The sequence below is a fragment of the Mus musculus genome, chromosome 10, assembly GCF_000001635.26.
Source record: "Mus musculus strain C57BL/6J chromosome 10, GRCm38.p6 C57BL/6J".
Lineage (NCBI taxonomy): Eukaryota > Metazoa > Chordata > Mammalia > Rodentia > Muridae > Mus > Mus musculus.
Window position 1 is genome coordinate 115,289,862 of NC_000076.6, and position 27,558 is coordinate 115,317,419.

The 27,558-nt window shown below is 43.9% G+C and overlaps 1 protein-coding gene across 2 annotated transcripts; it reads right to left on the minus strand.

Moving 5' to 3' along the window:
- On the minus strand, positions 1-27,558 carry Rab21 (RAB21, member RAS oncogene family). 2 transcript variants are annotated; one of them, NM_024454.1, is made up of 7 exons: positions 25,333-25,730; positions 12,871-12,930; positions 11,662-11,769; positions 8,967-9,030; positions 5,568-5,622; positions 5,010-5,098; positions 1-1,050 (listed from the first exon to the last, which is right to left on the minus strand). In NM_024454.1, exons 1-7 carry the CDS (start codon positions 25,483-25,485, stop codon positions 911-913), a joined length of 669 nt encoding a protein of 222 aa, NP_077774.1. In that variant the 5' UTR covers positions 25,486-25,730; the 3' UTR covers positions 1-910. The 2 variants fall into 2 exon arrangements, with proteins under 2 accessions (NP_077774.1, XP_006513600.1); XM_006513537.4 differs by lacking the exons at positions 1-1,050; positions 5,010-5,098; positions 5,568-5,622 and having other exon boundaries at positions 8,965-9,028; positions 11,659-11,769; positions 25,333-27,558.

Consider the following 27,558-nt stretch of genomic DNA (forward strand, 5'->3'; position numbering starts at 1 on the left):
TGGCAGAAGGAAACTTGTTTAATAACAATAAAAAGGCAAACGCTGCTTTTGGATCACTGGGACATACAGAGGCCAAAAAAAAAGAAAAGAAAAAAGAAAAAGAAAGGAAAAAAGAAACAGAAAAAGGGGAAGGGGAAGGTGACAGCAGCCGGTAAGTAAGCGAGTCAGGTAAGTCTGTGAACACGTAAGTGCGCACTTCCACGTTAAGACAAGGGAAGGGGTGGTGAGCGCTATAACAGAGTCAAAAGCTTAGGTGTTATCACCAACGGTTAATTCACCTCACAGTCATCAAGATGACAATTGTATATATTTTTGCACCTTGCGCTTGTAAAAGCAGATAAAATATTTAATATGTAATTTACAATGTATTTTACCAGCTCAGCATACAGGATGTTTATAGATTATATCAAAGTAGTAGACAGTTAGGGGCCTGTGCAAACCCTGCAAAAATAGAACTTCACGTATCTGCTAATCAAAAAACAAAAACAAAAACAGTATGCTGTTTAGAAGTGATACAATTCAAACTACCACAAAATACAAAGGACTGCAAAAATGTATACCATTCCAACATCATATATAAGTTATTAAATAAAGATCTGATTTAAAAGAATATAAATGAAGCCTTTAAGTAGGTCTTTTCTACATGCATATTATTCCTCATTAAAGAAAAAATATGTAAAAAGGCCATTGGTAATTGCTTTGTTAACATTTGTAGAAAATGCCAATTCTCTGGTCACAAACTCCACTAAGTTTAGCACTTAAGGTCTCTGCAGTGTTATAAACGTAATTGAAAATACTGTTAATTCTATAACTCCATTGGTAAAATGATGTGACTTGGAATATGGCAGTCTTCATGTTGAGGGCAATGATCCACAGTTCTCTTATGTTTTGAGGGTCACAGGCTGAGCAGTTAGCCGGAGGAACAGCACCCTCCGCTGCTCTGAGCTTGAGGCTCGTCGTCGATGATCTGCACACCTCGCCTTGCAGCCCCGGCTTGACTCGAGCCATTGCCTTTTGCTCTCTCATCCACCTGGGCTGTCTCTATCATTCCTGAAACAGAAAGCAAAGTTGAGCACACCACACTCTGGGAGCTTTCTCTCTGGCTCTGCAATTTCAAGTTGGCTGAGAGAAGTGACTTCCCATCAACAGTCTCTCAAGGGCACACACTGAATGCTACGACAACTCAAGAAAACAGCTTTAAAAACTAGAATGTACAAAGTATAACACACAGTGCTTTAATAGCCACAAAGAAAGTAATAGAGGAGAACACTTGCTTATGTTTGAATAAACAGTGCACACTAAGTATAATCCAGATTTTCCAAAACTATCGGAAGTAGCTAAAGTTCAACTTATTCCTAGTGCAAGGAGATTAAATTTAGGGCACAAGACTTATTTAAGAAAATGGGGGCTAGAGAGATGGTTTAGTGGTTAAGAGCACTGACTGCTCTTTCAGAGGTCCTGAGTTCCAATTCCTGGGAATCCCAAGGTGGCTCACAACCACCTGTAATGCAATCTGATGCCCTCTTCTGGTGTGTCTGAAGACAGCTACAGTGGACTCATATAAAATAAGTAAATAAATAAATAGATAGATAAATAAATAAATAAATAAATAAATAAATAAATAAATAGAAAAAAGGTATTTGCAGAGCTGGAGAGGTGGTTCAGTGATAATCAGTGTATATTGCTCCTACAGCAGAACCAGCACCCACATCTGGAAGCTAATAACTGCCCTGGCTTCCTCCACCACATACACTCATGTGCACATCCCCATACAGACGCACACGCAAACGTGTGTAATTAAGGTAATATGTGTATAAAGCCAATGGTCTCTGGAATCAGAGTAAAAAGAACTTCAGAGGTGGAGAAACGGTTCATCAGTCACAGTGCAGGACTGGAGTTTGGACCCCACGTGAAAAGGTGATACCCCAACAGAGCCCCCTTGGCTTCAGAGAGGATGGAGACAGGAGGATGACTCAGGCTTGCTGGAGTGTAGCCCAGCCAAGCAAACACAGCTTCAGATTCAGAGACTCTGAATCTTCAGAAGTGGATAGGAAGGGTGAAGAATGGTAGGAGAGCCATCCATTGCCATCCATTGGCCTCCTCTGGCTTCCTGTGCACACACATACACAGATACACACAAAAATAAATCTTAAAAAAAAGGTAAAAAAAAAAGAGAGAGAAATATCCATGTGTGTGGTATACAGCATAATTGCATGAATTGGGTACTGTGTTCCAAGCACCCAGGAGGCAAAGGCAGGAGGATTTCCATGAGTTCCGGGCCAGCCAGAGTACCATGGTGAAAACCAAACAAAATGAAATAGCACATCAAGCCCCCACGAACCGTGACAATAAGCAGCTGGATACCTGTAGCAGGTGCCTGCAATCCCATTACTTGGAGGTGGAGACAGTAGGATCGAGTTCAAAGACAGCCTCTGCTACATACAGAGCTCAAGGCTAACCTGGGTTAAGTGAAATTCTATCTTACACAAGTGGAACAGAGGAAGATGGAGAGAGAATTTTGTGATTTTGGCTTGAAGATTTTTCTCTGTGTGTCTTTCTCTTTGGCCTTTTCTTTGTCTCTGGCTTTTCCAGATAGAGCTGTCCTGTAATTCATTCTGTAAGACCAGGCTAGCCTGTAACCCACAGCTCCATCTGGCTCTATCTCTGTCTCTGCCTTCTAAATGCTGAGGTTAAAGGTGTGTGCCACCACTGCCAGGCAAGATTTCTTACATTAAGACAAAAGTCACAAATCCATTAATAAATAAATATATATTAAAAAAATGAAAACAAAAACCCTGCCAGGTGGTAGTGTAGCCTTTGATCCCTTCACACAGGAGGCAGAGGCAAGCAGATCTCTGAGTTCCAGACTACCAGGCCAGCCTGGTCTAGATAGTTACAGGAGAGCCAGAGCTGTTGTTATACAGAGAAACTGTCTCAAACAAAAAACAAACAACAACAACAAAACCAAAAACCACCAACCAACCAACCCCAAAAACCCCAACTAACCAATTAAACAAGAACAAAAACCCTGACAAACCTTCCTGCTATGTAAAGCGCCTCCTTTATGAGAAACAATTTACAAGAATGAAAAGTCAAGACTGACTGGGAGGAAGCAACAGGCGGTCAACAAGATGGAGGAAGGCAAGAGCGGGAGTCTTTAAAACCTAAGAGGTCTGCAGTCTGGATCCAGGCTGTAGCTCATGGAGAGCTCTCAAGCTGGACATGCCCGACGCCACATGAGAGGAATGCGGGACCACTATAGAGTATAGAGCTTCTCCGCATTCACTAGGCCTTTTAGAGCTTCTGCTTCTGGGTGTGTTTTAGTATGTGTGAAACGGGTTTATATTAGCACTTGTATGCTACAGGACTTTTAAATGAGCAGATGGATAATACTGTAAGTATTCTTAAGGCATGGTACTCATCACACTGGTTAGAAGCTATGATCTACAGTCTCCGTACGTCTGAGAACTGGAAGCCTGACACTTGAGTACTTGGGGAAATCCGACCTTCAGGACACAACACACCTACATGCGAGTGTGCCTCAGCAGATCCTTGTGCGGCCGGACACGGCACTGGTTCTCAGCCTGGCACACCAGCATCACATGGATGCTGCACAGAGCAGCACCTGCCCTCCTGATTCAGACCTCCTGATCAGACCTTCTGATTCAATAGGGTTGGGACCGAACCAAGAAGCTGCGCTTCTAATAATATCAATTAATGCTAATGCTGATTAATGCAAGACCTCATTTTCCTGAAGGAATTATGCGTAACTTTGGAGTCTTAAAAGTAAAATTTACCCCAAAGTTGGTGTACGCATAGTTTTTTTTCCTAGAGTGCAAAACTAGTTTCATCCAGTTTCCATGGGAACGAGGTCCGTAAGCACCAGCTACAATCTGACAACCACTCAGTATTTATTACTCCACAGACTAGCATTCTCCTAAATATAAGCGCTGTGTTGACAACAAGAGAAACGGACTTCTTAATAAAGCCATACTTACTAAGAAATTTGCTTTTCTTTCTCCTAGGAAACCTTTTGGCATGAAAACTTCAAACATGTTAAAGTAGAGAAAAAGAGCCTAGTCAAGCCAACCCCTCATTTTACTCCCGAGTCTCTACAATAATTTTGAATCATTTTACTCATGAAGTGCTTTACTGTGCATCTGAGAAAGCCATGCTTTTCAAGGCACATCGCCACCCCCTGCAAAGACTTAGTAAGGAGCCTTCCGTGCGGTCATGCACTGACTGTCCTCGCCACCTTTTCTTCACTCATCTGTCAACCCAGATGCAGTAAGATCCACCCACTGGAACCAACTGTTATGGCTCTCAAATGTGTGCTCTTCTTTTTCATCTAAAAAGTGTGTGTGGGCCGGAGGCACCCACCTTATTCTCTGAAAAGGGTTTCTCTCTCACTAGGACTGAGAGCTTGCTATTGAATCCAGTTAGAGGCTGGCCTCAGGGCTGCACCTCCCCGGCCTGGGTGGTGAGGGAGGGTCTTATGAATTCTCGCCACCGTGTGCGGGTGTCCTGTCCGCACTCGTACTAACAAAGTAAGCACCTTGCCAACTGTGCGATCCCCTCAGCCCTTGAATGTCCTTTAATACACAAGTTTTGCTTGCTTTTTAAAACAGTCACACAGACATTTTAAATACACATCAAACAAGCGACTTCCAACCCAGAAGTTACTGCTTAAAAAGACAAAAGTCCCAAGATTGTAAAACATGAATTGAAGGGTGTCACCAAGTAGTGACAGTACAGACACATCCTAAATTTTTCTCCTGCTTTCATTAACAGAAATTGGCAAACTATCACTTTAGAAAAATGAACAATGCTTTTTTCTTTGAGGCAGGGTCTGGATCTCACTCTGTAGACCAAGCTAACCTCAGACTCAGAGCTGCTCCTACCTCGGCCCTCGGATCGCTGGGATAAAGATGTGCACCACTATTCCTGGATGGAAACATTAGTAACAGTTTTAAAGCCACTTTTAAATGTACTGACATGCGTATACGTACTTTTACAAAGGTCGAGAAAGAGCTCCTCAATGCCTTTGTTCTGTTTAGCGGAAGTATGGTAATGCTTGGCTCCCACAGACTCTGCATACCTTAACAAAGAAAACAAGAAGAAAAGAGTCATTGGCATAAAGCTTTCTACAATAGCAAATTTAGTGACTAAAGTCACCTTTATTGACTACTAACTTATCCAATTTTAGTTACACTAAGGTTATTTAGCTATTTAATTTCTCTATATATTGAATCAAATTTAGAAAAAAATGATTAAAATTTTTATACACTTATTTGGAACGCAAAATACCTTACAAGTCTTTGTAATCCCTTGATAACTCCTCCACATAGTCCTCATTTTTAATGAAATCAGGAGAAATACCTTACTCTTGCCAGCTGCCCACCACTCTGAAGGACAAACATTGCTTCCTGAGAACAAGTGCTCAGCCCTCCCTGAGGGTTTGTGAAAGTGAACCATCCATGGGCACAGTAAGGGAGCACCCACTGGGGAGCACTGCCATGGGGGAACACCCACTGGGGAGCACCACCATGGGGGAGCATGACACTTACGATTCTGCTTCTTGAATAGAGACGTGCCTCTCCTTTTCCAAGTCTATTTTATTACCTAATGTGAAAAAAGGAAACACTATCTTTAATATTGATTTATTTTTAATAAAATCAGATAATCGTAAATATATAATTGTGACTAATTATTTGAAAAAAAAAAATAACAGTAATCCCCATCAGCCTTCCAAATGTCTCATCACAAAGATGAGAGCCGTTCACAGTCCCACCTCCTCCTGCACATGGGTCAGTGTGGCTATGACCTGAACTTTCAGCCTGACAGAGGCAAACAATCGCTCTTCCTCAGAGACCATAAGGCACAGCAGGGGCTAAGATTCATGAGAAAGAAGAGTCGGTTTTTTTGTTTGTTTGTTTGTTTTTATTAAAGTATATATACATGTTTTTTAAAATTCTTTATTTCCAATCAACTTAAAGCCAATCAATAATTAAGTATAAATATTGGTTTACTAAACTATAGTATGCTTCCATCTTGGGTTCTAAAATGAAACTCTTTTATTTGATAACATAAACTTTAAGTTTAAGTAAAAAATTTTAATGTGTGAATTTTTAAGTACTCCTCCACCATAGCGGCTTTAAGGATATTGTTGACAAACAATTTTAGTGCTGTTTTACCAGGTAATATATACATGCCATATAGATTTAAAGTTACTGAGAGTTTGCTTAGTTTTCCTTAAACAATGGATCTAAGCCAAGATTTTGTTGAAGAAAAAAAAAATCAAACAAACAAAACAACCAAGTAGAACCAAAATTTAGATACGAAAAAGAAAACAACACAAAAACAAAAAGGGTCTTATTTTAGAGCAGTGGACAGAAGCTGAACTGGCTGGATAGAGGGTGAAGGTCACAGAAACCACAAACAGATAAGAACAGGGGAGAAGCAATGTAAGAAAACACACTAGAAACAAATAGTTTCCTTTCTTCCGTTTTAACTCTCAGAATAAAATAAACTTTATAACGGAATAAACACAGCACCCAATGAGAGATGAAACATTTATCACTGAGAAGCCCAAGTGCAGAGGTCTCTACTGAAGACCTCGGATAATCTGAGTACTTAACTCTGAGCTGCAACAAATGCAAAAGGATGAGTGTGAGCAGGGGACACTAAAGTCAGTGTGGCCAGTGTGCGCCAAGCACGTCAGCAGAGACACTATGCTCTGAACAGAGCCACAACGCTACAAGAACCACAGTAATTTCACAGTCTACATTACAGTCTGTCAATAAAAACTCAATCCAATACATGTTATAGTCAGTACACTGGACGGTAATCAGAGAGCGAGCAAGCTGTCTTACTCTATAAATACAAGAAGCCACCTGGTGGCAGGTCTTCCACAAAACTTCATTGCGGGGCTGGGCTCAGTGGTTGGGAGAGCATACTGTGTTCTTCCAGAGGACACAGAGAATTCAGTTCTTGACCCATGTTGGTCAGCTCATAGCTAACTGTAACTCCAGCTCCAAGAAGAAAGGGCCTCAGACTTTCGTGGGAACGTGCACTCACATATACATACCCCTTCACACACATATAACTAAAAATAATAAAAATAAATCAAGCCAGATGTGGTGGCATATGCCTTTAATCCCAGAACCTGGATGGCAGAGGCAGGAGATCTCTGGGAGTTCCAGGCTAGGCAAAGCTCATAATGATCATCTTTTGCTTCTCTGTCTCTCTCTCACACACATTCACACATGCACATGTATTATGTATACAATATATATGTACGTACATTATATTAGAACATGGGAAAATGTGACCAACCAATACTTCTAAAAGGGAGATGAAGCTTTTATTAACTATCTCTATATAAAAGCAATGAGGTGACACGACTGTTAACTACACAAACCCTGAGCTGGGACACTGCATTTAGCACAATGATCCCTAGGACTCCAGCCCCCCTGGGAGTCTAGCATTGCACCTCATGATGAGCCGACAGCCCTCACTAGCTCACAACAGCTGTGGATTTTGGTCAGACAGTAACTCCTCTGGAGAGGTGGACAGCATGGAGAGGACCCCATCTATCAGAGTGCATGACTGGGAGGGCAAGAGCTAGGCACCGTTTTGAGAGAACCTGTCTGTGGATGAGCTACCTGGAGAACTTAATAATGAGAACCGCCACAGGACAGGGAGGCTCAACTTAATCTGCAGCAGCCTGGTGGCCGGAGAGCCCTGAAGGCAGTGTAGAGAGCAGAAGGACCAGATCCAACACTTTTTTTGGCCTTTCATATCTTTTTTTCCTTTTCATTACGTCTTTGGGAAAAATTTAATAATTTATCATGTGTATATACGTATGCCTGCATTAATTTATGTGCACAGTGTACAGTGTATGGAGGTGGCAGGTACCCATGGGGGTCAGGGGCTGGATCCTCTGAACTGCGCATCTGCAACAGTGCTCAAGTGCTCTCAACACTGAGCCATCTCTCCAGCTCCTCTCTTACTACATCACAAGCAGGATTTTCTTTTTTTTTTTTTTTAGGTTTTCCGAGACAGGGTTTCTCTGTGTAGCCCTGGCTGTCCTGGAACTCACTCTGTAGACCAGGCTGGCCTCAAACTCAGAAATCCTCCTGCCTCTGCCTCCCGAGTGCTGGGACTAAAGGCGTACGCCACCACGCCCGGTAGGATTTTCTACTATCATATTTCTAAAAGCTTTTCCTGTTTACTCCCCTCTACACATGACATCTGTTTTGGTTCATACATTATCATTATTGGCAATATTGCCCAACCCTCTCTGCTCCACACACACATCTACAGCTGTACTTCTGGCTTCATCTTACTGGAGGTTTGATTTTGGTGTTGGGTTTTGCCTTATAGAAAAACTAATGCTTTTACCTAGATAACAAATGACTATCATACATGCATGATGCACACGTGCAAGGGAAGGAGCGTGCTCCAGCACACGTGTGGAGGCCGGAGGACAGCTCTGCAGAGTTGGTTCTCTCGCCACTTAGACGGGTCCCCAGGGTTGCACTTCCACGGTGAGGACTTGTGTCTGCTGAGCCACTGATGGGCTGGCTCATTTGCACTCCCTTCGTACAGTAACTTACAGCTGTTTCACACTTTTTCATTATTGGAACTTTTCATGGTTCCTACCTTTCCTAACCTCTTGCTCTTTTCTCTTTCCTGACATTATATTTTTCTCCTTTTCCTTTTGCTTACACTAGCACACTCTTACATTAATTTTCTTATTTTCTGGTCTATGGTTACTGCTGAAATAGCAGTGGACTTTTATACATATTTTTATATCTTGTACAGTTTGATGCTGCAGTTATAACTGTTGGTTTGTCAAACGGTGGTTCTGGGATTACACCCTTACATCCAAGCCACTTAGAAAGATCCCAAAATATAATCACAGAAACAAAGGACAGTAAACGTAAACCAGTACTAATACTCACCAACTATACACAAACAGATCTCATTTCCCAACATTTTTCGTAATTCTTTGACCCAGTTTTTTACCTGTGTACACAACAGAGCAAACATGAAAACAGATCTTAGGGGAATTAGTTCCACAACACCTAACCCCGTGTTTATGTAAAAACACAACTCTAATTACAAGGTTTTATACATTTTTTTCATACATTCAAGCAAAGCTATTTGCCAGAACAAACATTGTGAAGTCCAGCACCTGGTATTAAGGCATTTGTAACAGAGTCACTTTGGACTTAGGAGGGTATGACCATAGTCATTTTGATCAAGCCTTAATTGATTCCTATGTTATAGCCTTTAGACTTCTATATTATGGCCTTTAGAAGAGGAAAAAAAAGTGTACATGACAAGATAAGATTTCATTCCTTAGTGTCTGACAAAAGTTTTCCCTTGGCACTACTGCCACAGTGTCTGGTACAGCCCTTTGATAGATGTGACTGGCTAGTGGAACGCCTGGCCTCCACCATCATTCTCTCATGATATCAGCTAAAGATGTCTACAGATTTCTGTCATCCCCTGGTGAGAACCTCAGGTAGAGGACAACTACAGTAGCAATGACAACTACAGTACACACACACACACACACACACACACACACACACACACATTAAGGAAGCAGCTCAGCTATGGACCAGCTGGACATAAGCTAGAATCAACAATACTAACCTTAAATAGTATAATGATGAAATCATAATCAGACAGCATGACAAAGAACAAGCCAGGACATCTGCTTTCAATTCTTACAGTAAAATTTAATATATATGCAATCACATCTCACAAAACCTATATACCCACCTTTAAAAAATACACATCTGTGAGTTGGAAAAAACCCACTACTAGGTGGTAAACATTTACTGTGCGTCTGTACCTATGACTGTGGCTATTCTCTACAAAATGCAGAGGAACCGTCTTTATAAATCTTTATAAAGGCAAAGATGACTATTATCATCTATAATAAAGCACAGGTTGCTATCGCATGAGACGTATATGAGAGAGTGGAAACGTGCATCTTCATCACCACAGCGTTTCTCCCACACAGATAACATAACCATCTGCCAATTCATGTCTTAAAGCACATTAATGTCACGGACCAAACCGCTCTCCATGGATATCCTAATCTCTGTCCTCGTGGATTTCAAGATGAGGTAAAGCTGGACCTTCATTCCCTTCCTTTACCAGGTGAAATCTTGGCTGGTGCTGTAACTCATTTGATCGAGAATATGTGACAGGAACAATGTGACAGAGGGAACACTATGCCTGCTCCAGACTCAAGGTTAACAGGCCTGTGGATTCTAATTTTATAGGAATCTAACATTCCTACAGAAAGCTTAGGCTACAGTGTGAAACCAGCAAGTGCATATGGACAAAGGGCCTGTGAACAAGAAGCAGGCTGGTTGAGCATTCCAGCCTCCATCCAATTCCCCCTTCAGTACAGCTCCGAGCGACTCTGACACCATGACAAAGAGCAGAGGACCTGCTGGCCAAGCCCCAGAACCATGAGAAGTAGTAAGTTACTGTGCTTAGCCAGCCTGCTTCAGGGGTTCTGCTCGGTATCACTAACTGGCCACTTTCTCAACTTGCTCTCAATCCATGAAATGCTTAAGCCCCTGTACTTTACACACACACAAAAACCAGAAATGGTAACAGGCAGCATCAAACAGCAGCCTCAAAATAGCTAAAGAGCAAGCAAACCTTAGCTCAGCGAGCACTTGCTGCATTGTAATTCCCTGGGCTGTAACCTAACAAGGAAACTATATATTTGTATTTTTGTCATTAAATAGACAGGTGTGGGGGAAGAAGAGGTAAATAGAAAAAAACAGAAACAAAACTAAATCAGAAGTCATTTCAATAAGCATTGTCTTGTAACTCAGGACAAGAGAAGCTCTGACTTGCAAATTACCTGTTCCCTCACACATGCCAACCCACTACTGACCCGAGGAAGGTCACACAGGAACTCATCCTGACTGTGGGGAAAGTTCACAGGTGACTTATTTTTGGTTCCAAATAAGCTTAAAATCCTATATTTGACGAAGGGCTTGCTCCTTTAACCCCAGTTCTTGGGAGGCAGAGGCAGGGGCTCTCTGTGAGAGCCCAGGCTGGTCTGCATAGCAAGTTCCAAGCCAGCCGGGCCTAGATAGTGAGACCCTGTCTTGAGGAGAAATATTCGACATTTACAGTATAAATCTGAAGAGGGAATTTAAAAACTTAGGAAAGAATTTAAAAACTCAACACTACTTTTCTAAAGTTCGCTCCTCCTCCAGGGGGTTCCCTTGGGCTGGGGGTCAGGTTTCAGACTGCTCTTCCATGGCCCTTAGGAGGAGGTAGCCCTCCCATGCAGACACACACCAAGCTTTAGGATCCCAGAATGTATGGAATCAAATTAAGTAGTTTTAATTTAAAGATAAAAATCAAAGTCTCTACATTTTTCTGAAGCTTAACTTCAATTTTATTCCTTTTTCTAGTATTTGAGAAAGCCATAACAAACCATTAATACTCCGATATGAACTAATTATTTTGATAAATAATGGTCACCATGTATGCTCAATCTGTATGGCTTCCTGTTTAGTAATGCAGACACATAAATGAGAGATCAACCAACCAACCAACCAATCAGTGAGCCCGGCCCTTCCAGTTAAGTCACGATGAGAATGAAGAGGGTACCTTCTGAAAGGAATCTTCATCCGTTACATCATAAACTAAAATAGCTCCGTTCGAATCTCGGTAGTAAATTGGGCCCAGTGCGTGGAATCTCTCCTGACCTGCTGTGTCCTAAGAAAGAACAAATGCTTACTTAGTAGGTCAAAGGGGAAAGGACATGGCTGCTAAACAGAGAACCCAAAAGACAGTACAAAAAGACACAGCACGGGGGAGAAGCAGCTTCGCCTGATGCTTTACTGCTACACATGATAAACCCCCCCCCCCCCCTTGGCAGTCTCCTATGCACACTAGCAGGCCCGTTCAGGTGCTCAGTGCTCACAACACTCTCGGCCCTACACTGAGGATCTTAGGAATGCAGCGGAGGAGTGCATCAGGACAACCTGCTAACCCTTCTTGATCTCCACGAGCTACCCCAGGTGCTTGGAGGAAAGTGAGCACAGGCCAGACAGCCCATCAACCCTGACCCTTCTGCAACTGAAAAATTATCACATCAATATCAGATGTAAAATTGTGCTCTAAATAGATTTCTCTTTCACCTTTCTTCTTTAAAGATTTATTTATTTATTTTATACATATGAATACACTGTCGCTGTCTTCAGATACATCAGAAGAGGGCAGCGGATCCCATTACAGATGGCTGTGAGCCACCATGTGGGAATTGAATTGCTGGGAATTGAACTCAGGACCTCCGGAAGAGCAGTCAGTGCTCTTAACCGCTGAATCATCTCTCCAGCTCCCCCAAATAGATTTTTCAATTAGATTTTAGGAACTTTTTTTTTAATTTTATTTATTTATTATATGTAAGTATACTGTAGCTGTCTTCAGACACACTAGAAGAGGGCGTCAGATCTCATTGTGGATGGTTGTGAGCCACCATATGGTTGCTGGGATTTGAACTCAGGATCTTTGAAAGAACAGTCAGTGCTCTTACTCGCTGAGCCATCTCGCCAGCCCCGGAACTTTTTAATTAAGGAAATGGTTTTGGGTAAATAATTTATTTACTTTAAAAAAAAAAATGAAATCCAAATCCCTCTTCCTCAAGTGAGTTAGTCACGCCTTTAATCCCAGCACGAGCTGGGAGGGGGCAGATTGGATCTCTGAGTTCCAGATCAGCCTGGTTTACAGAATGAGTTCAGAACAGCCAAAACTATACAGTGAGACCCTGTCTCAAAACAGACAGAAAGACAGACAGACAGATTTCTGAACACTTACCCATATGGCAAGGTTTACTCTTTTTCCACCAATATTTAACTTCTTTGTTAAGAAAGATGCCTAAAAAAAAGGAAATAAACATGTGTTAAACAATGTTTCCTATAAAATAATGAAATCATGTCCTCCCCCCTGACCATACATGAATGAGTGAAGATCTCCATGTCAAACTTACTGTCTGAAAGAAAAGACAATCACAAAGTTTTTATTTCATGGTCAACTATTATTTTCACTAAAGACAAAGTATTACTCATACTCTAAGAAAAACCTATCCTGTTTTATGAACACAAGCTATGGAAACTCTAAGGGAACGTAAGAAGTGCTGAGGGCTGAGCTTGGTGGTCGAGGGCACCGTAAAACCCTGGGAGAGGGCTCGGTGGTAAATGAGGGAGGACATGGCATGATGACCTGAATTCTTGATCCCAGAACCCACTTACACATATGCACAAGCAGAAGCACGTGGGTCTACAGTCAAAGCACACCTAAGGCAAGATGGGATGCAGAAACAGGGAAATTCTGGCCTCTCTGGCTAGCTAGCCTGAGCTACACAGTACGTACCAACAAAGAGACCGTCTCACTGTGAGGGAGAAGTCAAGGATAACATCTAAATTGTCCTCTAACTCCCACACATACACTGTGCAACACACACACACACACAACGTGCATTCTAAAGAGGAAAGAATTTGAGACAGGGTCTCACTGTGTAGCCTAGCTCACCTAGAACTCATCATGTGGACCAGGCTAGCATTTAACTCAGAGATCCTCCTGCCTCTGCCTCCCAAATGCTGAAATTTAAGACATGTGCCCAGTCATGTGTGCACACACACACTTAAAAACTAATAAAATACGCATAGAAACACATTAGAAAATGGGCCCGGCTTTTCCTTATGCCTTTCCCTTTCCATATATGCAATGATTTTTTTCCTAGAGCATTTAATTTAATGAGATCTTCCTTACTTCTGATTAAAATTAGTATCTAGACGATCCCTAAGATACCCACATTGCTGAAAATGGTTCTGTGCCTATAGTCCAACTGTTTAACAAGTAACTCTGTCACAGAAATGAAAGGCCAGTCCCCAGTCTTTCAAGGGAGCTTATAGCTGCTTGGAGACTGAGGTACAGCGAACGGTGTCTGGCCGAGGACACGCTAAGGAACTGCTGAGGAAGGAAGTTCAACGCTTGTCTGGCTAGGAGGAAGGTGATGGACAATCCCTCCCTTAGGAGTAGGTAGAGTTTCTCCTAGGCAGAAACAAAGCCGCTGGAGCCTGCAGCCCAGGAGGCTGCCCACAGGAACTCCGTGAGACCACATAAAGAAGCTAAGGCTAAATTAAAAGACCCTGGGATTGTGGCTCAGAGACAGCTCGGCAAATAAAAATGCTCACCATAGAGTCTGTCAGCCTGAGGTCAATCCCTAAGGCCCACATGTAATTTGTTTTAAGATCCTATGAAGGGGCTGGAAAGATGGCTTAGTGGTTAAGAGCAGTTTGTTCTGACAGAGGACCTGGGTTCTACTCCCGGCACCCACAAAGCAGATCACACCCACCTGTAACTCCTACGGTAAGGGATACGGCATCTTCCTCTCACCTCCATGGGCATCAGGCATGCAAGTGGTACTCAGATTTACATGGGAGTAAAACACCCATACACATAAAACTTTTTTAAAAAATCTTAAAAATAAAATACATCTTAGAGTATGAGCTTTATCTTCTGACCGTTACTTTTCCCTGCTTCTCTTCTGAGACCAGAGTCTCCAGTATTCCAGGCTGGCTCCAACTTACCACGGAGACAAGGATGACCTGGGATTCCCACCGCTATCTCCCACGCGCTGCGATTACATATATGCAACAATCACCCTGACTTAGTGCTGATTAACAAACCCCTGACTTCAAGCATCCTACCCCCACCCTCCTTGTAAGTCTTAAAAAAACCTGATCCAAAATTACGAGACCTACCCCCCGCCCCCCCCCCACACGTCAGGTGTATTTGGAAAATCATACATACTGCTTTCTACATATCCATAATACACATGAACATACTACAGTTGTGTCAAAGGATGGCTGGCTAGACGCATTTACACAAGCACTCCCCTAAGTCACCTGAGACCTTCTCTCACTCCTGGGTCTCCGCTCTACAGAACTAAGCAACCTCCTCCCTGAGATGTGAGGGTATGGAGCATCACTAATGGGTGTAAGCACTGGAAACACACTTCTCTTTTAAGAGAATGACTGTGGGGTTGGAGCTTGTATTAAGGATGGGACCAGACTGCAAAACAGAACTCTACTACAACGTGAGAACAGGGCCGACAAGAACTAATCAAGACGAACAGAGTGTAGGGGGAGCGTGTCTGAAATCTCAGTTCCTGGGAAGGCAGGAGGATAAATTCAAAATTAGCAGGGGCTACACAGTGAGAGCCTGCCTCTAACAAAACAACTTAAAAACAGAAAATACACCCAGAGTCCGGAATCCGTATGCTTCTAAAAAGGAGAAGACCCGAGTTTGGAGCTGTGGCAAAGGAGTCACGGGACAGTGCGTCTACAGAGGAAACACGGGGCGGCACAAAGGTGAGCACAGATAACTTCTGGAAAGGAGAAGAAACGTGGATCCCAAGTGTGCTGTGGCACACTGAGGACAATAAGAGTGGCATCGGCCCTTGGACTGAGGTGTCCACAGGGAGGATGAACCGCAGAGCTGAGACAAGCCGGGAGAGCTGCCTCCCAGGGACACGTACTACTGCAGGTGGCTGAGTGAGACATAGATTGTGTTTAAGGACAGGGTCTCACTGTGTGGCACAGGTTGGCATTGATCTCCGTGATTAACTGCTGCCCCTGCCTCAGTGTCCTCAGAGGCCATGACTACAGGCTCACACCACACTGCCTGGCTTTCTCCAAGGTTTAGAGTCTCAGAATTATCATCCTCGCTGCCAGCCAATATCCCTCCCCAAAACACTAGCCTCGCAGGCAAGTCCAGTCTTCCTATTTTCTATGGGGTTCTAGGATAGCCTTGCCTTCTATGATAGTCAGTCCTTGGTCTCTCTTTACAAGCTGACATTGCCCTGACCGCACTGTGTTATCTTCCCCATGCCTCCCTATATGATGCACACATTCTATACTGAATTTCTCTGTTCTATACTTTCTGGAAACCTAACTTGCAACAAGTGAAATAGACTGTCTTGCACTATAGTGTATCTTTTCAGGATATAAGAATTTCTGCACGCTAGATTCCATTTACTATTATTATTATTATTATTATTATTATTCAGTCTTTTTAGACTAAAATAAAATAGGCAATATTTAATAGCTTTCCAAATATTATTTAATTCTCAGAACACTCTGTGAGTCAGAAATAATTATCACCCAAATATCTTAGGCATGGAGATCGAGACTCAAGGAGAGTGTCTTGCCCAAGGTCATACCACAAGTCGCAAAGCAGGATCTATGGTCCAGACGTCTAAGAACAATTTACGGCTATGAGACTTCAGTGCCTCCTAGACTAACATCTGAACTGAAACTGCTCTAGTATAGGGATTGGAGGAGGCTCTTAACAAACGGCGTTACTGTAGATAAACACCTCTATAAATATGCCTACGGACACTGGAAGAGGTAAAACAGAGTTCATAGAAGAAATGTGCTCCGAAAAATTTCATTATAAACAAAACTTTAGTTTTTTTTTTAATTAATTTTTACTTGCATATACAGGAAGTGGGGGGGGGGCAAGCAGTACCTTTACAAGGCCCTCATTCAAAAGAGTCTGCCCTTTACTTAGGTTCTTGAGGGCAAATTCAGGTTGCAGGGCTCTGAACTGTGGGTCACCTCACTGACCCATGGACTAAACTATCTTAATTCAAATAAGAGACGCACTTCTAAGACAAGTACCCAAGTGATCTGTTTTCCCTTTCAGTCAGCCCCCACGTGTGGCAAGCTTCTCTCTGTAACATAAGTTATCTCACTTCAACCACACTCTTACATTTTCAATATGTTGTGAGTATTTTTAAGAGCAAACGCTGTTTTTAAAATACAATTATAGGTTCGATGTACATCAGTAGCACACAGTCAAAGTCCTGATATTTGTCTGTTTAAATCAGCTCTACAAAACTATGCACTTAATTTGGCCAGATTATTAAATTACCCTTTGTGGTTGTAAAATTCCGATCTGGTCAGTGTATTTCTTAATTCTGTTTGTTATATGGTAGCAAAGCTAAGGGGAGACAATCACAGATTTAAGAACCATGCTTATGGGCTGGAGAGATGGCTCAGCGGTTAAGAGCATTGACTGCTCCTCCAGAGGTCCTGAGTTCAAATCCCAGCAACCACATGGTGGCTCACAGCCATCTGTAATGAGATCTGATGCCCTCTTCTGGTGTGTCTGAAGACAGCTACAGTGTACTCCTATAAATAAGTCTTTTTTTTTAAAAAAAGAGCCATGCTTATGCTGAAAACAATGTCAACATTTGCAGGGAATTACACATCGCTGGTAACTCTTCAGTAAACCGCCAGCACCATCTGCTAGACGGGAGGGGTGGGGGATTCAACAGTAGTAACTTGGAAGGTTCTAGGTTCTAGGTGGGGTTACGGACGTCAAGCTCTGTGCTTTCCAGTTCTCCTTTAATACTTGCATCAACCTCGTGAGGTAGATAATGAGCCTTATTTTATAGTTATAAATTTGAGATTTACAGAACTACAGTGACTCAGGTCAGATAATTAGGGTGGGTGTGGTGGGCAGAACCCTGTCTGACTCCAGAACGCCTTTCCCACTGCACAGAGCTGTCTAGCCAAGAAAGCAGACGTTTCTTAACCTGGCAACTCTCCATTTGGACAGTAAGTGTTCCTGGACACCAAGTCACCTCCCTAAATCTCACGGTAGGAACAACATAGCAAAGATCAAAGTAATGGCATATTTCCCACCCTCTCGCTCCATATTCCATGAAATCCCAAGTATTTCGTCTTCCAAACTTTAGAGGTATTAAAAATCAGAGATCTCTAGCTGGGTGGTGGTGGCACACAGCTTTAATCCCAGCACTTGGGAGGCAGAGGTAGGTGGATCTCTGAGTTTAAGGCTAGTCTAGTCTATAGAGGGAGTTCAAGGACAGTCAGAGCTATACAGAGAAACCATGTCTCAGCAAACAACAAAAAATGAGCGATCTCATTAGTTCGAGTTGTTACTTTTACCTGGCGCCTATCACCCCACATCCTACCCAAAACCTAGTCGATGAAGGAAAAAAACATCAAATGTAGGCGGGAAGTCACAGGGACAAATAAAATGCCAATGCGGATCTTTCCACAACCTGTCAGTCGCTGTTCGTTCGTTCTTTACTGTCTACTGACTTCTAGACGTCTTTCCAATAAGCATGAACAGGCTTCTTTCTGAAAGCATGGTACTGAGTTAAGAAATATGATCCTGTTTCTATCTGCTGACTATGAACTGAACACAGAACTAATTGCACTATTTTGTTATCCCTAATACGGTTGTAAACCTTAGTGTAAACTATCTCACTCCCAATCTTAAGATAGGATAGAATTCAAGCAAGTAAATTATATAATTACTTTTCTGTAGTAAGAGAATAAAAATGACCAGAAAAGAGACCTGGGTTCTTCAGTATTTTTACATTCTTGATTTTCTTTCTTAAAAAGGAAGGAAAGATATAGATTGATAGGATATATAGATAATAGATTTTGGTACCCGTTAGGTCTCAGACACCCAGGACAAATCACATACAGCAAAAGGAGAGTGCTGAGCGAACGTTCACAGGTAAGTAGGAAGTCAGTCACTTCTATGGGATACCATGGCGCATACCTAGAATCCTGGCACTAAAACTGAAGCAGGACTGCAAATTTGAGGCCGACTTTCATTACACAGCAGGACCTGGTTCAAAACAGAAGAAAATCTGAAAGCCAGTAGTGCCTAAGAAGCAGAGAAAGCAGAGGAGGACAGATGTAAAGCCCTTATGTGCTAGGATTGTCTGACCACAAGACAGAAAGCAGTCATTTCTTTTATGAGTGTTTTGCCTGCACAGACGGACGGACTCCACAGGAGTGGGAGGCCCCTAGAACAAGTTATAGGCGGTTGTGAGCCATCAGGTGGGAGCCAGGAGTAGCTCACAGTCCTGTGACAACAGCAGTGTTCTTCACTGCAGAGCCTTCTCTGTGGCCCCCAACTTATTTATTAAAAACAAAACACACAGACACCAGCCCGGGCTTGGTGGCACACCTTTAATAATCCCAGCACTCAGAGGCAGAACCAGGACAAGTGTGAGTTACAGGCAGGTATAGGCTATGAGGCGAAATACCATCTCACCAACAAATAAATAAGTTAATTAATGCCCATCTTCTATGGCCTCCATGTAGCTGGTAAAACAGTAAAGAGGTAGTAACTATTCTGTATAACTATTCTGTAGATACTATAGCAGATTGGCTAAAACCTAGCCTAATGTGACATTCAGAGCTAGTTAAAAATCAATTCACACATTCTAAACACTCTCAGAAACAAGAAGAACAAGATTCCTAGAGAAGAGACTGTGATTCAAAGCATGAAGCTGCAGAGCCCAGGTGCAGAGCTTACTGCAGAGGTGAAGGGACCACAAAGACACAGCCTTGGCCTAACAAGAGTAGCACACGATTTCCGTCTGCGGGATGCTGGTTGTCTCAGTTGCTAACCTGTCAGGGTCAGTCTCTGAAAAGCCAACCTAAGCATTGCTTTGCCAGTCAAAAGCCAGGCACCCACTCCAGACTTGTCCGGGTAGACAGGTGGGATCCCACAGTAACAACCCAAAAGGGAAAATGATGATAAATAAAAGCACTGCTCCTTTCTAGAGATTAGTTAAGAGTGATAGATGTCACTTAAGGTGCACAATCCAAGTTCCTTCAGTGAGGACACATAGGGTACAACTAAAAAAGGAAAAGAGTTACCCAGGAGTGCAGACACAAAGACACACACAAGGCAGAAGTAATTGCCACGGGAACGGGTGAGTACCGTGGAAATGACAGAGTCCTGTAAAAAGAAGAGAAAGCTGGCTGCCAGTACAGTACCTTCTCAGCTTCATATCCCCAGTTAGTACAATGTTTAACACACAGTAGGTACAAAATAAGAACAGTTCTTGAGCTGCTAAGACGGCTCAGGAGTAAAGGTGCTTGCTGCCAAGTCTGATGACCCGAGTCTGACTCCCAGAATCCACACTGTGGAATGAGAAAACTGATTCCAGAAAGTTGTACTCTCCAGAAGGGCACAGGCATGCGCGCGCACGCGCACGCACCTTTTAAATTCCTAAATTTAATTCCTCAGAGTCAATGGCATTATCTTAATATAGTCCATAGGGGAAAAAAAAAAAAAGATAATTTTTCTCTTTTACCCAAAGTCTATGCCAACTTCACTGAAGACTCAAATCATTTAAACAGACACAGACAGACAGACAGACACAGACAGACAGACACACACACAGGAAAGCTTGGAGACTCCATGAATTCAAGTGCTCCAGAGAATGTACATAATTACTTGACAACGCTAAGTAACCAAGAAGCAGATCTCGGACAGCAACACTAAGACACTGAAGCATGGCTCATACCACGATTAAAAACAGCACAAGCAAGCAAGTCCCTGAATCCCAGGTATGTCAATCCCAGTCAAAATTTCAGAATGAAAATAATTTTAAAATGTAAAACATATATTTCTTTTCAATCAAGTTGAGAAACAGTCTCTAGTCTGGCTTGGCCTCAATCTTCTTGTGTAGTTGAGGATGGCCTTGAATTTCTCATCTCCACCCTTCCCAGTGCTGGGATTGCAAGCATGTGATAGCATGCCTGGTTTATGTGGGGGTGAAAGCCAGAACTTGAGTGTACAAAGCAATTGGTTTACACCAACGGAGCTATAGTCCTAACCTGGGGGGGGGGGGGGGGGGGAGAGGCAGACAGACAGAAAGACAGACAGACAGAAAGACAGAGACATAGAAACACACACACAGGGAGACAGATATTGATTCTCATTTAATGCCCAGGCTGGCTTAGAACTCATAATCTTCCTGCCTCGGCCTCTGGAATGCTGAGACCCAGATGTGTAATCAGCTATGAGGCCAGAAAAGGGTATAGATGCCTTGGAGCTGGGTTACAGGCAGGTGTGAGACACCTGATGGGTGCCGGGACTGAACTCCCACCCTCTTGCAAAGTCAGAAAGTGCTCTTAACACCAGAGCTCTCCTTTGCTCCCCTCCCCCTTACCTTGGTCTCTCACTGAGCCTGGAGACTACTAATTCAGCTAGCCTGACTGTCCAGCAAGCCCAAGACCTCTAGTGTCTGGCTCCCCAGCTCTGGGATGATCGGCATGTACCATGAAAGTGTTAGTTAGGATCCAAGCGCAGAATCTCATGCCCCACTGACACCCCTCCCAGACCCTATAAATGTAGTGACCACTCAAAGACAACTTCTCAACACAATCCAAGTCAACTCACTTTCCGGGTATCCATTCACTTTTCTGACTGAGTTATCATTAAAGAAACATACATTAAGTACTGTGATACTCATTAGACAGCATGCAGCATTCGACATCTATTAAACAAACGTGTATCAGAGATGAGGCTATAACTTAGTACAGCCCTGGTTCAATCCCCAGAACCAGCATTTAAGACACATGGAGAGCTTCATGGCTGCCTGCAGTGTAATCGCGTTAGGAGCTATGAAGAGAGCACTCCCACATGACTGGCGGGCCACTTTATAACCATTGCATAACTCAGTCTAGCTTCAGAGTCCTATTGCTTCTTTCCACCATTACCGCACGACTTCCTGGTAGAGCTGGGTGCTGCTCACACACAAGTGTATTCTGTTATCTACATCTGACAAAGCATCCCATGACAGTCCTTATGGGCAAGGCCAGTGCACCGAGGTAGGAAAGCATCAAGTTGGAATAACTGGCCAAGTTTCACTAAAGGATTTGTGTCTACTCTGTGTAGCAGCCCAAAAAGGAAAACTACATTAGCAACTGTTTTCCACTCAAGAGGAGGAGGCGATCATGGATGTTGATATAATTCCATTCTAAAACACTGCACTGCCAAAGAAAACCTGATCTCTGGCCACGCATCACCAGAGCATACTGGAGCTTGCTCCCCGCCGCCCCTTCCGCCCATCGCTTTTCAAAGTCTTTGTGAACTGAAGAGAACACTGAAGGACTTCTAAACCAATCAAGTACAGACATTAAAAAAGCAGCTAATCTAGACAGGAGGTTCCGTATCTTTCTTCTTTGCAGAACCCAGCACAGAGCACGCCTAATGGGCCCAATGTTTGGGGGGGGGGTGCCAAATCAAGACGTAAAGGGATAGTAACAATTCACTTTTGTTAGCTTCCTGGCTGCAGATGCGATGTGACCAGCTGCTTCCTCACGTTCCTGTCACCATGTCCCCTGCCATGACTGTACCACCAAAATATGAACTAAAACCTTTTCATCCTTAAAAAAAAAATAGTAAAATAAAATAAAATTGACAAGCTTTAAACACTGGTACAGATCAAAGCCAACTTTAACAGGTCAAGCATGTTGAGAAAAAAAATGCTTTATTACAAAGTCGAAGAATTGAGAACTTAAGGAGATACACGTTTCTTGAAGATCTAAGATAAATTAATGCTTCGTTGAAAACAAACCCTGTAGTGTCGAATGCCACAACTTCCCCCAGAAACTCACAGAATCTTTACAACTTCAGTGTCAAAAGAAGGGGAAGTGACTACCTGCACCTCTCTGCTCAGTCCAAGCCCATCTGGAGTCACCCTCATTTCTACAGCTCAAAGCATCCACTCTACCAAAGGAGGCCAGCAGCAGCAGGAGGGCGGGCACCTGTAATCCCAGCCACTCTGGAGACTGAGGCAGGAGGATCAAGAGTCTTAGGCAACAACTGGAAACAAAGAAAGGAAAAGAAGGAAGGATGGCTGTGCCCTGACACCGGAGGAGTGCAGACATGGTGAATGCCACTAGAGAGCCAATTAAAGAGGCAGAGCTGTTTACCTAAGAGACGACAAAGACTCAGGAGGTCATGAGAGCCATCTCAAGGAATGTCATAGGAGACCAAAGTTCCAGAGGGCAGAACTGAGACTAAAACAGATTCTGGCTCTACAAAGAGAAAAACTTGTTTGACACTAGACATAGGAGGCCATGGACCTCCTCCAGGCAAAGTCTCCTGTTTTCAGGGATATCAGCTCATTTCACCTCCAAGTGAACCCAGCGCCTTTGGCAGGGTAAGCAGGCTCGCTGCCACTCAGCTATAGTCCCAGTCTGTGACCTCCAAGATGTTTAAAAGGGGTCAGGTGGGGGATGTGCATCCACACATGACTGAGGACAGTGAGCCACTAACTAGCTAGGGTTCCTGTCCTGCATCGTTCTTTTAATGTTTCATGAACACTTTGAAGAGGTGTCTTGAAAACAAAGCACTCTAAAGAATACTTTAAACACAGAACTACGGTAAAGTGCTTGGAACACAAAGCACTTTAAAAGGATAAGTAGTTTGTGAAGGATTTTCTCTCCCACCTCTGATGCAGCATCTGCTTACAGATGATACAAACTTCTCTGGGGGGGGAGGGTGAGAACGAGGTGGGGAACTGCTACCCCCCCCCCCCCAAGGAAGGAATCCCAGTGCAGTTTCCTTGTGTTAGTTAAAACCTTGGCTTCTGTAATGGAATCCTTACACTGTCTACACTGAGTCACATAAAAATCTCAGCTGTGATGTTACCTGTCCTGAGATCCACCATAGCCCACCTTCCCAGTGTGGGTCAGACCGGCTTCTTGCCACAGACCTGGAAATCATTCATCACCTTTAGCACTGAGGCGTCTTAGAAAATATATAATGTGAGCACAATTGTTTTGTGTGTTCTTTTGAGACAGGGTCTCACTGGGTAGCACTAGCTGGTCTGGAACTTATTCTGCAGATCAAGTTGGCCTCCAACTCAAGAGATCTGCTTGCTCTGCCTCCCGAGTCCTGGGGTTCAGGACAGACAGGTGCCGCCACCGCTGGACTCCACAGTGCCATTTTTAGGCTGAAGAGCTAAATTAATTTTCCAGTTAAGCTTTCAACTGCAAGACCTTTTTCTTTCCTCTTCCAGTGTAGAACAAAGAGAAGTGTGAAATGGGTTGTTTATTAATCTCCAGAGGCGGTGAACCATACCGACTCAAATCTAGCCAGGCCTGAGCAAGCGCGGGCTCCGCCATACTGTTTATGTGGGCATTATCACCTGACATTTCTTTCGGTGTTAGGCTTTATAAGGGATTGAAAACAGGTGTAAAAATAGGGACGGGATCAGAACTGGAGCATCCTTGCACACTCTACACTCAGTTGTTAAATAATTGCACCCGACATCAAATGTCACACTCATTAGCTTATGCATTCCAGTAGCATCTGTGTTAATTAAGATCTATTGTCAAGTCTGAGGGGTAATAAGTGTTTATCCCCCACTTCAGGTGCTAAGTGCGTTTCCTTATTTACCTTGACAACTCTGTGCACTAGATATAATCATTATGAGTACAGTAGCAGTAGAAACCCAGGGATGCACGGTTAAGCAATTTACCTAAGATCACGGGGCTATGGAAATAAATGGGGGTAGGATATGGATCCAGACGCCCAAACTCAAGATCACTAGCTTTTTTAGCCTCTGGACAGTCTGATCAAGACATGTTAATAGATAAATTCCTTCGAACACATGCAAACTGATTTTTTTTTTTAAGGAGACCAGGGAGATCGCAGATCCTTCAATGGCCTGGTTTCACTTTCAATTACATTGTAACACTTCCACACTTCCAATGGAACTGTAGAAGAAAGCCAGCGTTTTATGGCCTGACAGTAAAGAAAACGTGTAGCAGCAGTGCCTAGATTTTTTTTTTTTAGTTTGAAGACCGATTGCTGGCCACTACGCAACACGATGTTTCAACGCGGATAAGATCAAACCCCAAAGAATAAGGAAGCCACACGTCCGGACACAAGAAGGCTGCAAAGAAACGGGGTAACCGACAAGCAGCAAACAGTCGTTTAAAACAAAAACAAAAAAACCCTCCAACGACGGGTGTTTTACCACTCCATTTACTTTGAAAGCAGGACAAAATGGAACTTGCATAAACACTTAGTCATCAGTACGCTCTGGAAGTTACAAACCACCTCGTTCGCAAATTCTAATCCGTATCCGAGTTCCTACTTGGCGAAGAAAGAAGAAGGGCTGATGGTCTCGGAGACCACAGAGTGAAAACACCTGGTGTCCCCAGCCGAAGCCCATCAGAGGGGAAAACCAGCACGCAGACCGGGGGACTCCCCGACCTGCGCAGCCTCCACCGGCAACTGGGGACTTTTCCGGGTCCTCTCCCTCCCCACTGTGGGTCTTGACATCTACCGTGTGCTGAGGCCCGCGGGTCCCCAAAGCGATTGCAAAAGGCAATGGGAAGGCAGGGAAGGGGGTTTGACAGGCCAGAGGCAGAGGAGCGGGCGCGGGTCCCCAGCCCGGCTCCCCGGGGTCTGCACCTGCAGGGTGGTGATGTGCTTGTCGTTGAACTTGTTCTCGCAGTAGCGCAGCACCAGCGACGTCTTCCCCACGCAGCCTTCCCCGAGCAGCACCACCTTGAAGGAGTAGGCTCGGCCCGCCGCCGCCGCCGCCCCGCCGCCGGCCGCAGCCATCCCGCCGCCGCTACCCCGCCGCCCGAGCCCAGCGCCGCGCCGAACCCCGCACCGCCGCCGCCGGGGCGCCCGCTCCTCCCGGGCCCGGCTCTTTCACGCCCCGCCGAGCCCGGTGCTCGCCGCGTCCTTCCGCGGGCGAGGCCTGCGAGGGCCGAGAGAAAGTCCCAGAATGAAGGGCCCCGGCCACCACGTCAGGGACCCGAGGCTAGGGGAGAGCTGCCTCTCCTCCCTCTAATGGCGTCTCCTTCCTCCTACGTCACACCCCTCGTCACGTGACCGCGGTGGGCGGAGTCGGCGGCGGGCGAGCCTGGGCCTGTTTCCGCGTCCGCACGAACCGGCTCAGCATCCCGGGAATCCTGCGGTGGGAAGGAGCTGATCTTTGCGATCTGACCCCACTCTGATGGAATAGAATACAGGACATGATCGCCCGGCCCGAGGAATGGTCCCAAAGCGGATAGCCATCACACCAGGGGTCATCACACGCAAAGTCCGGCCAAGGTGCCCTTGAGTCTCTTTCTCTGGGCGCACAAATCCGGGCTCATGAACTTTACAGTTCGTCCACACGGCCAGGTCCTCGAGTCATCGTCCAGGTCTCAGCTTAAACCGGAAAGGCTTCCCTGACCACCCAGACCTTCCCACATCCTTCCATCCCTCTTACTCACTTCCTCACCGAGATATTTCCTAACAATGGTGCGCCTTCTTTATCGCTGCTTGCCACACTCGGTGGAATTCCGATTCGGTTGTAGGTTTAAGAGCAAGGATTGCAGAAGACTTAACTTCTCTCCGTTTCCAGCCCTAAAAGCCCAGGCTAAGAATAAATGCGGTCCCATCATCAGTCATCACTCCTGGTTCCCCAGGATTTCTGTCTATGCTGAGTCCACTTTGATGGGTCTGGTTTATTGGACGATTGCTTATTTTTTCTTCCTGTGTTTCCATTTTATTTCATGAAATACACTTTCCAAGAAAGCAACCTGGTATTTCTGAAATTTTGTAGTTTGGTGTCACTTAAAATAAACTTTCATCTCATCAGACTAATTTTACACTTCAACTTAAAGGCAGCTCATTCGTTCATTCAACGAGGGCGTGAATGTAGCCAATGCTTGCCATTCTCTGTGTCGCATTAGATACAATGTCTCTGTCCTCAGAGAGCTTACATTTTTAACCAAGGAAACAACGCATGCGCAATTTACACACTGCATGCTTTTTAAGGAGAAGCAATTCAGAATGTTTTACAAAGATACATGGGAAGCTAGCTGAGTTAGCGTCCTAGAAGAGCTTCCTGGAGAAAGCTGCCTTTTGTTAGGAGTATCTTCGGCAAAAAGGAGAGCCGTGAAGTAGAAAGGAGCATCCGACATTGACGTGTGACAAGAAGTCAGACAAGAAATCAGAGACATTACCTTTAAGTTCAAGGCCAGCCTCTTTTGAATTGTGAGCTCTAAGCTAATTGGAGCTACATAGCAAGACACCATTTCAGTAATAATAATAATGATAATATTTACAATAATAATGCAAATAGGAAAAGAATTTGTGATGTAACTTGCAAGGTATCAATTCAAAAACAGTCTTTAACCTGGTACAGAATGTTATCGGGTCCTTTTACAAAATTATAATTAGAAAATTGGACAAGGCTAAAATTACGTATGTCTCTCTAGAATCAATCATTTATAAGATTATCTTGTCAATTATTTTTATAAATGAGATTATATTATCTACTCCTTATGCTGCGTAGTCTTACATCAATTTGACATACAAACTAGAGTTATCTGAAAGGAGGGAACGAACCTCAAATGAGAAAATGCCACCATAAGATCCGGCTGTAAGGCATCTTCTCAATTAGTGGTCAAGGGGGTGGGCCCAGCCCATTGTGGGTGGGGCCATCCCTGGGCTGGTGGTCCTGGGTTCTATAAGAAAGCAGGCTGAGCAAGCCATGGGGAGCGAGCAAGTAAGCAGCACCTGTCCATGGTCTCTGCATCAGCTCCTGCCCCCAGGTTCCTGCCCTGTTTAAGTTCCTGTCCTGACTTCCTTCAATGATGAACAGTGATGTGAGAATGTAAGTCAAATAAATCCTTTCTC

Excerpts from the sequence above, each read along its gene's own strand:
- Rab21 (NM_024454.1), bottom strand. The coding sequence starts at position 25,485 with ATGGCTGCGGCCGGCGGCGGGGCGGCGGCGGCGGCGGGCCGAGCCTAC. Across the intron at positions 11,770-12,870 it reads GAGTAAACCTTGCCATATGG|GACACAGCAGGTCAGGAGAG; the intron begins GTAAGTGTTCAG and ends GTTCTTTCTTAG. Across the intron at positions 5,099-5,567 it reads TCTATTCAAGAAGCAGAATC|GTATGCAGAGTCTGTGGGAG; the intron begins GTAAGTGTCATG and ends TTCTTTGTTAAG.